Source organism: Ranitomeya imitator, unplaced genomic scaffold (genome assembly GCF_032444005.1).
Source record: "Ranitomeya imitator isolate aRanImi1 unplaced genomic scaffold, aRanImi1.pri SCAFFOLD_1413, whole genome shotgun sequence".
Taxonomy (NCBI): domain Eukaryota; kingdom Metazoa; phylum Chordata; class Amphibia; order Anura; family Dendrobatidae; genus Ranitomeya; species Ranitomeya imitator.
Genome location: NW_027193448.1, coordinates 1,569 through 13,601, shown reverse-complemented (window position 1 = coordinate 13,601; position 12,033 = coordinate 1,569). Strand labels below are relative to the sequence as shown.

General features: G+C 54.1%; 1 protein-coding gene and 1 pseudogene across 1 annotated transcript; both read left to right on the top strand.

The window, feature by feature from the left end:
- Nucleotides 1-5,366: 5,366 nt before the first annotated feature.
- LOC138653257 (5S ribosomal RNA) lies at nucleotides 5,367-5,485 on the top strand (annotated as a pseudogene).
- Nucleotides 5,486-8,921: 3,436 nt separating this feature from the next.
- On the top strand, nucleotides 8,922-10,085 carry LOC138653255 (casein kinase I-like). The gene has a single exon (XM_069743227.1). It carries the CDS (start codon nucleotides 8,922-8,924, stop codon nucleotides 10,083-10,085), a length of 1,164 nt encoding a protein of 387 aa, XP_069599328.1.
- Nucleotides 10,086-12,033: the final 1,948 nt, after the last annotated feature.

Below are 12,033 nucleotides of genomic sequence, written 5' to 3'. Positions count from 1 at the left end.
TGGGCAGGGAGTGCACCCGCTGGGAGGGGAGACGTGTCAGATGGCTAGTGGCCCGGGTACGATATGCCAGTGCAGCTGGCATCAGGGGCACTCACAGCACCCCACACGCCCGTGCAGTGGGGGGAGTGCATGATACCAGGATACACCCCTGCCACCCGGGAGCACAGAGGGGCAGGCTACAGGGATGGGCATGGGGCTCGCCTGGCAGAGAGGGAAGAGCTCGATACGGGTGTGCCAAGACAGCCGGGTGGTGTGTGGGACGCTGGGGCAGGGTGAGGGTCGGGGAGTGAGTAGCACTGTCTGAATAGATACCACAACATGGCCGGGTGCATGCGGGAGTGGTACGCAGGGACTGTAGCCACAGATACGACCCTTCACCACATGGCGCGGCATGGCAGACGGGCTGGTGGTGTCGCCTGCCCACCCTCTGCACCCCGTGAGTGCGGCATCCTCCCCGCCTCTGCTGTGTCCAGCTCCGGGGCCTGCTGTACGGGTGTGGAGAGTAGCATAGCCCAGACTGCTGTGGGCTGGGATGTCACCTATGGCTCGGCTCATGCAGCCCGCTCCCCGAGCTCTCTTCACGTGCCTGCCAGACTTCCATGACAGGCCCGTAGTACACCCGGGAGGGCACCAGGCAGGTGTCCAGCGGCACCAGAGCCTCATCGAGACAGGAGGCAGGGCTGGCCGTGCAGCATATCAGCCCTGTCCATAGTGCTAGCACGTGTGGATAGCCGGGGAGCTACCTGGTAAGTTGGCCCATCCACACTGGCTACCGGATCTCCTGCGCTGGGTGCAGGAGCGCGGCTGTGGCCTGATCCATCCCGTGAGTTGATAGTAGTCTGGGGCCAGCTATGGTAGCACCCAGGCGGGAATCTTCTGCCCTCACTCTACCAAGTGCGGGAGGCCGGTAGAGGCAGTGCAGGGGACGCTCAGCATGCGCCCCTGTTCATGTCCTCGACATTGTAATGCACAGCAGGATGGACGAGTATGCAGAGGACCACACACCCGTGCTCTGGGGGTGCCGGAGTGCTCCTAGCACGAGCACCCCTGATGCCGGTGCGTCTTTGATCGTGTCCTCGCAGGTGAGCCAGTGCATATACTGGGTATGCGGGTGGGAGGGGACTGGGAGAGGCTGTACAGCTGGGAAGTGCACGGCAGAGGAGGAACGGGCTGGGGAAGATTGAGGTAGGTGCAGTGGTGGGAGTAGAGGAAGGAGTGTTCCTGCTTGCCTGTGGGGCTGGCTGCGGGCGTGTGGGTGACTGGGGGAGGTGTGCTGTTGCAGTGGACGGGCACTTACCTGTGTGGTATTCTGTAGCATCCCCATTGTGAGAGTGTATGCAGGTGTATCCAGGAGCAGAGATCGGGGTGTGGGCATCCAGAAGTCGGGAGGGCAGCTCGCAGGGTCTCCGGATGAGCAGGAGTGGGATAGAAGGGGTGAGCGTGGGGTTGATCGCCTGTGGGCGATGGACTGTTAGCTGAAGGGCGTACAGAGACTGGTAGGTCTGCTGCGGGGGGAGGTGCTGTGTGTCACTGGGTGAGTGGAAAGGATAAAAAATGGCGATACCGCCTGGTCTTGCTCAGAGGTACACTGAGCTGGTCCTCATCGGCCAAGGTGCATTTGGGAGGGTGTACTCAGCTGTGAAAGATAATGGAGAGCGGGTGGCTGTGAAGGTGGTGGACATGGATAACTTCCCTGAAGAAACAGACAGGGAGCGTCTCCACAATGAGCTGGAACTCAACAAGACCCTCAATCATCCGAATATAGTGCAATCCAATGATTACTGGATGGATGGTGGGATGTTGTTCATTGAGATGGAACTGTGCGAAAACTCGCTTCAGGGCATTCTCGAGGATCAAATACACGAAAAAGGAACACCATTCAATGAGGAAGAGATCTTTAGCTGGCTCAGAGACATAGTAGCAGGGTTTGCGTACCTGCACAGCACAGATGGGAAGAAGGCTGTCATCCACAGGGATCTGAAGCCGGATAATATCCTGCTTAATAACAATGTCTACAAGATAGCTGACTTTGGTGTATCTAGGAAGCTGAATCTGCATTCCATTGCCAAATCTGATGTGGGGTAACAAGGTTTATAGAGCCCCAGAGACATTCAAAAAAGAGGGATATAATACGAAGGCAGACATCTGGAGTGTGGGAGTACTCGTTTTGCACCTCTGCACCCTTCGGTTGCCACATCTCAACCCGGAGAACATTACGGAGAATCCTCCTGTTGATGTTGACTATTCACTTGAGTTGAACAACATCATCCAACGCTGCTTACAGATTAATCCAGAAAAGAGACCCACCGCTGCTCAGCTGATCCAGCGCATTGACAGGATTGTGAAGAAGGATAAAGAGGTCAAGGAGCTACATACACAGAATAGAGACCTTCAGAGGTTTAATGTGGAGCAGGCAAATCAAATTAACAAACTCCAAAACGCTCTAGCTGCAGAGAAACAAAGGATAACTGAGTTAGAACAGAGATTAGAAACCGCAGACAAGACAATCAGTGATCTTCGCACCGCAGATGAATCTAAGGGAAAAAGGATTGCAGACTTACAGAAAGAGCAGCAAGCAGAGATAGGCAAGCTCGAGAGCAAGATTCGGGTGCTGGAAATATCTGTCACTCGCCTGCCAGCACCGAATGGGCCAAATGGGAGGGTGGAGAGGAGGGTGTGTGAGAAGACGGAGTTGATGGAGGCAGCGAGGAGTGGAGATGTGAAGGGGGTAAGGAAGAATTTGCATCAGGTGGGGGGATGTGATAAGAACTGTTTTGAATGGACTGCCTTGATGTTTGCAGCCTATAATGGCTACACAGAGTGCGCCAAGCTGCTCCTCTGTGAAGCTGGGATGCAGGACAGTGATGGAATGACCGCCCTCATGCGTGCAGCCATGTTCAACAAGCCAGATATTGTACAGCTGCTCATCCCGTACGAGAAGGGGATGCAGAACAACTGGGGCTGGACAGCAATGATGTGGGCGGCCTGTAATAACAATCTGGACTGCGTGAAGCTCCTAGTTGAGCACGAGAAAGGATTGAGGAGCACGAGGGAGTATGATAACTGTCCCCCCAACTCCACGGCCAGAGACATCGCCACGAAACGAGGCCACACAGAAATAGCAGACTTCCTCAAAACCTACGAGTAAACCCACCCAGTTTACACACCCCGGCCCCGGACACCCCCGCACCTTGCCAGGGTGCAGGTAGTGTCCTCCAATCCCGTATCCACTCCCGGGTAACGCGGGGGCAGAGAGCGGGAAGGCGGGGCCGTGATGGGTTTTTTTTTTCTTCGGTCCACCCCACAATCACCTTTCAAAACCACCAATGTGTTACGCACACTATCTCCATCCTCCCCAATGTTTTTGAGCCCCACCGCTCCCGATTGAGTGCGCGCAAAAAAAAAGCTGGCCTGAGGAACCAGCGGGGGAAGCCGGGGGAATGCGACTGGGGACCGATCAACGCGTAGCCTGAGGCCGGAGAGGAGGCTGCCAACCTCCATGCCCGCGCACGGAGCACATCCCCTCCCGTGGGTGCCGAGTGCGCGGGATGGCCGCCCGCCCTGATCCCGCCTGGTACGAGGCAACCCGAGCGAAGACGCCGACCCGGCCAGGTGTTCGGAGCCGGCTGAAGTTACGGGGGCAGGCCAACGTGTGTGAACCACAGCAGGACGAAGGCAGAGCCCACCCGCGGCCCCTCAGCCACTCGGGAGTGCGTCACTGCGGGCGCAGACCAGTGGAACCAGGGAACCCCACTCGCCAGTGCAGCTGATCATCCCCGTGCCCAGGGGAGCTTAGTATGTCCGTTTACGCACACTCCATGTCTGGGATACGGGATTGGTCCTCACACGGGAGGCAGCAGGAGACCTTCGTGCCTCTGCCGGGCGGAGCGCGTGTAAACAACCCCGGCGGCCCGCGCCGCCACGCTCCCCGGGGAGCCCACGCCCGTGCGCGTCCTTTATTCAACTGTTGGTGCAGGTCTCCGATCGGGCATCTACTCCATGCACACACTCATCGGCTGCTATGCCCTCCTCCCCGCTGGCTCTCCAACCGCCCCTCTTTCCCCCAGTGCCTCCTGCCGGCCCACTGTCATGCCCACCTGCAGCCCCCAGACGGGTGGAGTAGCATCTCACTATCCTGCACGGCCATCCGCATCTGCCCCGGACTGACAGGACTCCTACTGTCTGGTTAGCCATGCTCTGCTATCCCAGTCCCTGGGTCTTGCTATCCCCTCCTGGATGGCCTCCTCCGGCATCCCACTGCACCCTCCCCCAAATCCACTGTGGACTTGCTCAGCCCACTGCACCAGCCTATCCGAACAGGCCACGCGCAGTCCTGTCCGGCTGGGGGGCAGCCAGTGAGCCAGCACCGGTGCTCCCGTCCACCAGGGCCTCTCGAGGGGCACACCGTCCGGTTCAGGCCCAGGGAATACCTATCCCGGCTGTGCAGACAGGCCAGAACAGTTAGGATATTCTGGTGCATACCGGTCTGTCCGGGGAGGGGTGTATTGGTGCACCTGCTCGTCCAGTGCGTCCTGGAGACTATGTCCAGAGCTCCATCCCGATGACCAGCAGCCACACAGGTAGCAGGCATAGATATGGGCTGGGTTCGGGTGTACCGGGGTTCTTCCAGCTCAGGCTCTGGAGACGCTCCCACTGCCCGGGGGCGTGGGGAGTGGTCATCCTCACCGGTGCTCCTCGTCCCTTCTGCAGGCGTACACCTTCCCGTGCCCCTGGCCCATCAGAGCAGGGCTGGTCTACCGGGCTGCAATCGCCGCCGGTACGCTCACCATTATATCTCTCCCCCTGCCTACCCCACTGTCCCAGGCCTGCCAAGAACTGTACTAACCCTCCTGCTGCCATGCAGGATCCCTGTGCAGACACGGGCGGCCGGGTGTGCTACCATACGACTGCCTCCTCTCGCACCCTCCCCTGTGCCCGCATGCACCCAATCCTGTAAACTGACTTGCTCTGCGTCTGGTCCCTCACCGGGCCTCCTGTTTACACAGCCGCCTGCCCGACCGACAGATCCGCGTGCAGCTCCCGGAGGTACCCGTGCCTCTCGCACCTCGGCCCGCACCCAAGCACGTACGGCACGAGCGAGTCCGCGAGCAAGCACAGGCACTTCACTGTGCACTCGATGCCCTCATCTTTTGTATAGTCCAGCACATCCCCTTGCATGAGCACAGCTGTACCCGCCTGAGACCCGGCCACATCCCGCACCATACCGACCCAGTCAGTGGGATCGGTCTCCACCTTCGCTCCTCTGCCGCCGGACCACTCAGCCCACCCCCAACAGCACTGCATATCTGGGGGATACGGAGAGCTATTCCACGAACACCCCCCACATCCACCCCGCGGGCGGCGCGCAGTTCGGCCATTCTACGCAGGTTCTCGGTGCCCCATTCCGAACCACCAGGATAAGCTGCGTCAGGCCTCGTCAGTACTGTGGTGGGAGACTCCATGGGAACGCGGGGTGCCGAACTTTCGCCATTTCACAGCTGCAAACAAACAGCAACAATCCCGGACGGATGAGTATACAGTTTAGCCCGCACAAAATCGAATCAAAATTCAAAATTGTTTACACAGTCAATATCCTGTCTTTACCCTAACAAGAAATTCCTGATTATTTATTTATTGCATGGAAATCAAAGTTTGCATTTTGTTTAGTGTCTAATGCAGGCTTTTCAGGCAGCAAAAAGCGTGTTTGCATCAGTTTAAGAATAATGACAGATTTGGCAGAACTCTCCAGCTCTGCATTTACGCCATAGAAGAGTTCAATAAAAATGTCAGGAATAAGTCTGCGCACGTGTCTGTCAGTAAAAACCTTAGAGTCAAGTAAAATGATGCGCTGACACTTTTCTCTGACGGAGAATCGACGATCAGTTAAGAATGAAACCAGATCCTGAATCATGATAGGGTCTATATGTCCCTGTAGTTCTCCCTGGTAATACTTGCATATCAATGAGAACACGGAGGAGTGTTGCCTCTGGGTCTGGATCAATGGGTGCATTGACATCAATGTCTCTGGTCAAGGCTTCCACAACCCTTTTATCTGACAGACGTGCTGCCACGGCATCCATAGTCATATCCTTAGCATTAAAAACATGGTCAAGCAATGGTAGATGCTCGGAGAGAGGTTTGTCTGCCAAAAAATCCATTAGTGGGCAATTGCTGCTCCTGCTTTCTCAAAATCTCCGCTACCAGCTGACTGAACTCACCGAATCCCTGACCAATACAATCCTTCTCCACAGATTTGCGAGAAAGTAAGAAGAAGATGCCAAAAGTATAACAAATAATATTGCACAAAGAGTCTTCTTCCAAAGATGGCGCAAAAAACACAAAAAACAAAGATTTTATAACTTCCTTATAATTAATCGCATAAAACGGCTGCGGAAGCGCCAGGACAGCCACAAACACAGCACGCGCTAGAGCCCCCGCACATTCATCTGCTTCTAGCTCTGTATCTTCTCTCTCTAACAGTGTACGATACAATAAATCCGAGGATTTTTTAAATACCTTTTTACGAAGCTCCTCCAATTCACAGCCTACTCTCATACTGTCTATAATAGGTGTCTCCGATTCTGGCTCCAAAAAGCTGTCCGTGTCATTGTCGAAGATAGTATGTGCCATTGCAGTCGCCATTTGACGGATTGCATCTGTTAGAACATTGACAGGGGGGTGACATAGCTTTCAAAAACTTGAATACAGCTGGTATGGTGGAACGAGCAGGCTCTGCCGCATCATCATCCTGGTCACTAAACGCATACAACAAAACCTTTATGGCAGCTTCACACAGCGCACGGGGTGTTGCGATATGTGCTAGTGTATCCATTGTACTTGATTGCGCGGTTTGCTGGCTGTTACTCGTGTTCGATGACGAAACACTACTTAGATCTATCACACTACACCGGCTAAGGCATGGTGTGTTCAGCTGTCCTGTTGTCAAAAGCTGCCCCATGATTGAGAGCAGCTTCCCCATCGGACGCAATAGCCCGGGCTGCCAGGTCTTGAAGACGGGTGGCATGAATGAGTAACTCGTAGACCTGCTTAAGAAGGCTCAGCGCCGTCTGTCTATTTCCGTACCCCTGGAGTACAGTAAGGTATGGCTCCAGGCAGCTTAGGGCAGCACGACGGGTGAACTCACGATTGGCAACTACGGGTCGTGCGGCACCAGATTCGGAATCAGTGATGTGACCATAAACTCCTGCTTCTATGACAATAAATACGTAGAAAAGAAACTCATCAGCAGTTGTAGGAGGCTCAGATAAACGTTGTCTACTAAGCTCACATGTTCCCTTGGCCGGGTTACTTAACCGACCGAGAAAGACTATCTCCCGGCCCATAAGCTGAAAAATGCGAGAATGAGTATTCAAAAGGGAAGAAATTGAGATATAGGCAGCTTCACTAACCTCAGGATTAGCTGTCTGTGTGTAGCCCATACAGTGCCACAGGGCTTCTGTTGCAAAAGTCCGATCCTGCATATTACGGCCGGAGACGAGGGCCTTACGGGCGAGAACAGCTATTGGCGTGGATGCGTGATGGGAGAGAAGAAGGAGATGGTGTTTAATAGTGTTTCCAAATATAAAGTTGGGACGAAGCCGCATTATTGCCAGGGTTCCTTCTATGCCGGCATCTAAGCAAAGGGTGAATGGAAAAGACAGTAAATGCTTGATTACAGATATGCTGTGCACCATATTTTGTGAGTGGCAGTTATACTCCGCCATGACAAAACCCGCTATCAAGGCATTGTGATATATCCCCATTCTGAGTTGGTGCGCTAGGGAAAAGCATCGGTAACGATGAAAATAGACGCGCTACAAATTTAAAAAGCCTGTGCCTCTTTATCTCATGCTTTACAGCAATCATAACTGCAGCTGATACCATACAACAGAATGAATGAGTATAATGTGCATATGTACTACCTAGTTCCTTTAGGGACATGCCAGGTATACCCTCGGATGTCTCTTTGTCTGAGCTTTCAGGATACAAATCCGTATATTTATTTTTAAGCCACTGAATACCATCTTTACCTGAACATAGCAGAGAAATGAATGCGTCTTCTTTTGTCTCTCCTTCCTTATCTCCTTCCTTATCAAATGGCCTCATTGCCCTCGCATAAAAAAAATATGCCAGAGCCTCACCAGCCGCTTTTCGACATCTCACATCGTTGAATGCTAGCGTGGCTGCAAGAATTGTCTGTATGTAGTCTTCATTTTCTCTTGTAAACACATGTGTCCATACTTCAGTACGGAGATACTGACAGAGTGCTTTTGCACAGTGCCATCTTACATGGGCAATGTCTCTTCCATCGACAAGAACACAATCTGCCAAGCTTTTGAGTGCCAGCGAAACAATAGAGCTGTTCCGCGGTGATGCCGCAAGCACATAGCCGGAAAAGGTTGCTATACCCTCCACATGATGAAGAGGCTTAGATTCATCGGCAACTATCGCTTGCAAATACCTCTCCTGTTCAGAAACCGGTAAACATGCAAGGGTCTGGGATGCAATGTCAGCGCAGCTCTCTCTTCGGATCTATGAGATTCCCCGCAACAAAGTTACGATTTCGGGTGTTCCTAGCTCCATAAGACAAAGCGCAGAGCCGCAATAGTTGTCATGCGCCGGTTCCAGTTCGGAGTTTGGAGAAGTTGCGTGAAAAGATCCCTCAGCGACTCCTTATTATCCTGAATAGCAGCCATGACAGCCTTTGTGAGTTCTGTATCTGGACTATTTGGACTATTTGCGCCTCCCGCGTCTCCCACAGCCTTAATGACTTCAAAGACCGCCTCCACGCGCGCAGTCGTTTCCTGGCAGAGGGATGATGTTTCCCGAGCAGTCTGGTCACGCAGCTGCGCGAGCGCCGCCTCCACAAGAAGCCCTAGCTGGCCTGAAAACCCCATTCAAAAAAATAAATAAAAAAATAAATGGCCGATCTCCGAATAGCGGGAAAGTACCAGTTGCAGTACCGTATAGGCCGAGGTGCATTCGGAGAAATATATCGTGGCGTAAATCTGGCGACTGGGGAGGACGTAGCCATTAAGTTAGAGCCCATTGAAGCCAAGCCGCCGCAGCTGCTTTACGAGTCGAAATTATACAAAATCCTGGTCGGCGGCGTGGGGATTCCTTACATCTACCACTACGCACCAGAGGGGGAGTACAATGTCCTGGTCATGGACCTGCTGGGTCCTTCACTGGAGGACTTGTTCACCGCCTGCAACCGTCACTTCAGTTTGAAGACCGTGCTCATGCTGGCAGACCAGATGATCACGCGCGTAGAATTCTTGCACCTGAAAAACTTTCTCCATCGAGACATTAAACCTGACAACTTCCTCATTGGGCTGGGTAGACGCAAGACGACAGTCTACGTCGTCGACTTTGGCCTTGCCAAGCGCTATATGGTCGGAAACACACACATCCCCTACCGCGAACATAAGTCCCTCACAGGAACAGCAAGATACTGTTCCATCAACACCCATCTTGGGCTCGAGCAGTCTCGCCGTGACGACCTGGAGGCCCTAGCCTATGTGTTTCTCTACTTCCTCCGTGGTTACCTTCCCTGGCAGGGCCTGAAGGCAAACACCAAACGACAGAAGTATGAAAAGATTTTAGAGAAGAAGCTCAGCTCCCCCATAGAGTCTCTCACCAGGGGCCAGCCCACTGAGTTCGCGGCGTACCTGCACTACACCCGCGCGCTCCGTTTTGATGACAGACCCGACTACTCCTATCTCAGAAAGATCTTCCGCGAGCTGTTTGTCCGTGAGGGGTTCTCGTACGACTATATTTTCGATTGGACTCTTCTCGGAATTGATGTCGACAAGTATCATGAGAACAAACTCCGAGGAAAGGACCTGAACCCGAACGCAGAGCCGAAGAAGCGTGAATCAGATTCTGGTGCCGATAACGGCGATGCAGATGAAGAAGAGAAGAAAAAGGAGGGTGAAGAAGACTCTGAGGAGGGCGCAAAAAAGTCCGAGAGGCGCAGCCGCCGCGGTAGCATGCGTGGAGACGACTATGAAAGGGTGGATAAGAAGAAGAAGCCTGACTCACATCGAAACTCCAAGAGGTTTGGTGGCGATTTCCACTTCTGACGGGGGAATGAGGGGACAAGCAATAGCCGCTTTATAAAATGATGCTGACCTGGGACAGTCCTAGAGAAAGGTGTAAATAAAAAGCTTCACTAACGCTATTTCTATCAGTTATTTGCTGGATAGTACTGTATTAATTCACTCAAACCGTTTAAAACAGACCGGAAACGCTCTAAAACAGCACCGCTCAGTAAGATTGCCACCGTCTACTGCACACAAACTGTCTCGTCTGATGGGACGAACACACAGGTCACACAGGTCACACTGTCTGTAGCCTAACGCAGTTCTTACTCAGTCCGCCGTCCTATATTCCGACAGGTTACGTCTCTGCGTAGTAGAAGAAGTGGGCTTTTGCGGCGCGGATTCGCTCGGATTGTCCGCGGTAAGAATCTTCGATCTTGACAGATCCACTGATGTCGGATCAGTAATCTCAACTGTGCTGGAGATAGTATTATACCCAGTATCATTAACTAGTGAGTAATTTCGCTTAGATATTCTAGTAGGTTCATATGAAACATTGTTGTTCTTGCGGCACACCAGGAAGTATACCAGAAGGCCTACGATTAACCCAACGACTAGTATAACACCTACTGTCACACCTGCGATTAACCCTGCATTGGACTTCTTCTTCGTTGCCTCATCCTTATCCGAGGGCACATCGTCTTCTGGCGGCACATCCGGCTTCGGGGGCTCCACATACTCCCCGTCCCCATTCAGACTGTTGTCCAGCTCCAGACGAAGATCAATGTCCTCTTTCGTGGCTGGCGTGTCGTCCTTCTCTGCCTCCGCTAGCGGGAGATCAGTTTGCACACACCCATCTCCATACGCATTAGCTATCTGGCCATTCGGACATGAAATACATTCAATGTCACCAGATGTAGAGAATGTCCCGAGTGGACACGGCGTTACACGGATTAGGCTTGTGTTAAGATGTGGCTGATCACTATTGGCCCCCTGTGCCATCTTCAAAGGAACAGACATGATAGCAAGACGGTCAAAAGGTGATATATGACGTAGACTCTTATGATGATATGGCAACTTCAGCAGCGGCGCAACCCTCGCCAGGCCCACCTTCTCCAGCACACCCAGGATGCGCGCCTGCCTCAATAGCCTCGCCCCTTCCGCAGTAATCTCGCACTTATACCCACGCGGGCACTGGCGGCAGCCCGTATTCAGCTCCTCGATTGTCCACATCGCGACATGCTCCATCCCATCGGCACGCCAGCGCAGATCGTCTGTCTTGTGCGGAGAAATCGTAAAGATGGTCCCATTCTGCGCACGCAGCGGGCACTTCTTCGTCTCCACCGCAGAGCACACCGGCAGGCCCTCGAAGTCCCCGTAGAAGTTCCCGTAGCACGGATACGCGATCCCCGCCATGCAGCGGAAGCCCACCGGGCAGCGGATCGGATCCCGCCCCGGGAGGCAGTAGTACCCCACGCTCGGGCACGGCTCGCACTTCCCGTCGATCAGGTGCCGGTTCCCCGGGCACGGGTAGATCCCCCGCGCGGTCCCCGTCCGGGTTGTAGATGAACGTGAAGGGCGTGTCGTACGTGAAGGCGGTCGCGTTCAGCACGGACGGCGTGGGGAAGCTCGCGAGGTTCTTGTACGCGTCCGTGCACTCCGCTGCCCCCATCTTCCGAGTACGTCCCGAACCCGCACGGGCGCATCACGCTCCCCTTGCAATAGTGCCCGCCCTGGCAGGGGAGGCACTCGTACTTCCCGTCGTGCATCCGCCAGAGGTACTCCCCGTCCGCGCAGCGGGTGCTCGTGAAGAGGAACCCGTCGTCCCCGAACTGGTGCGGCGGGAGGTACGGCTCCGTCGTCACGCGGTACGCCGCGGGGATCGTCACGCGGTACTCGTCCTCGGGAACTGTGAAGTCGTACTGCGCCCCGAAGAGCCAGGGCGCGAACTGGCGGAACTTGAAGGCCGTCCGCGTCGTCCAGGCCTTGA

Bases quoted from the DNA above. Each gene is read 5' to 3' on its own strand.
- LOC138653255 (XM_069743227.1), top strand. From the start codon at position 8,922: ATGGCCGATCTCCGAATAGCGGGAAAGTACCAGTTGCAGTACCGTATA.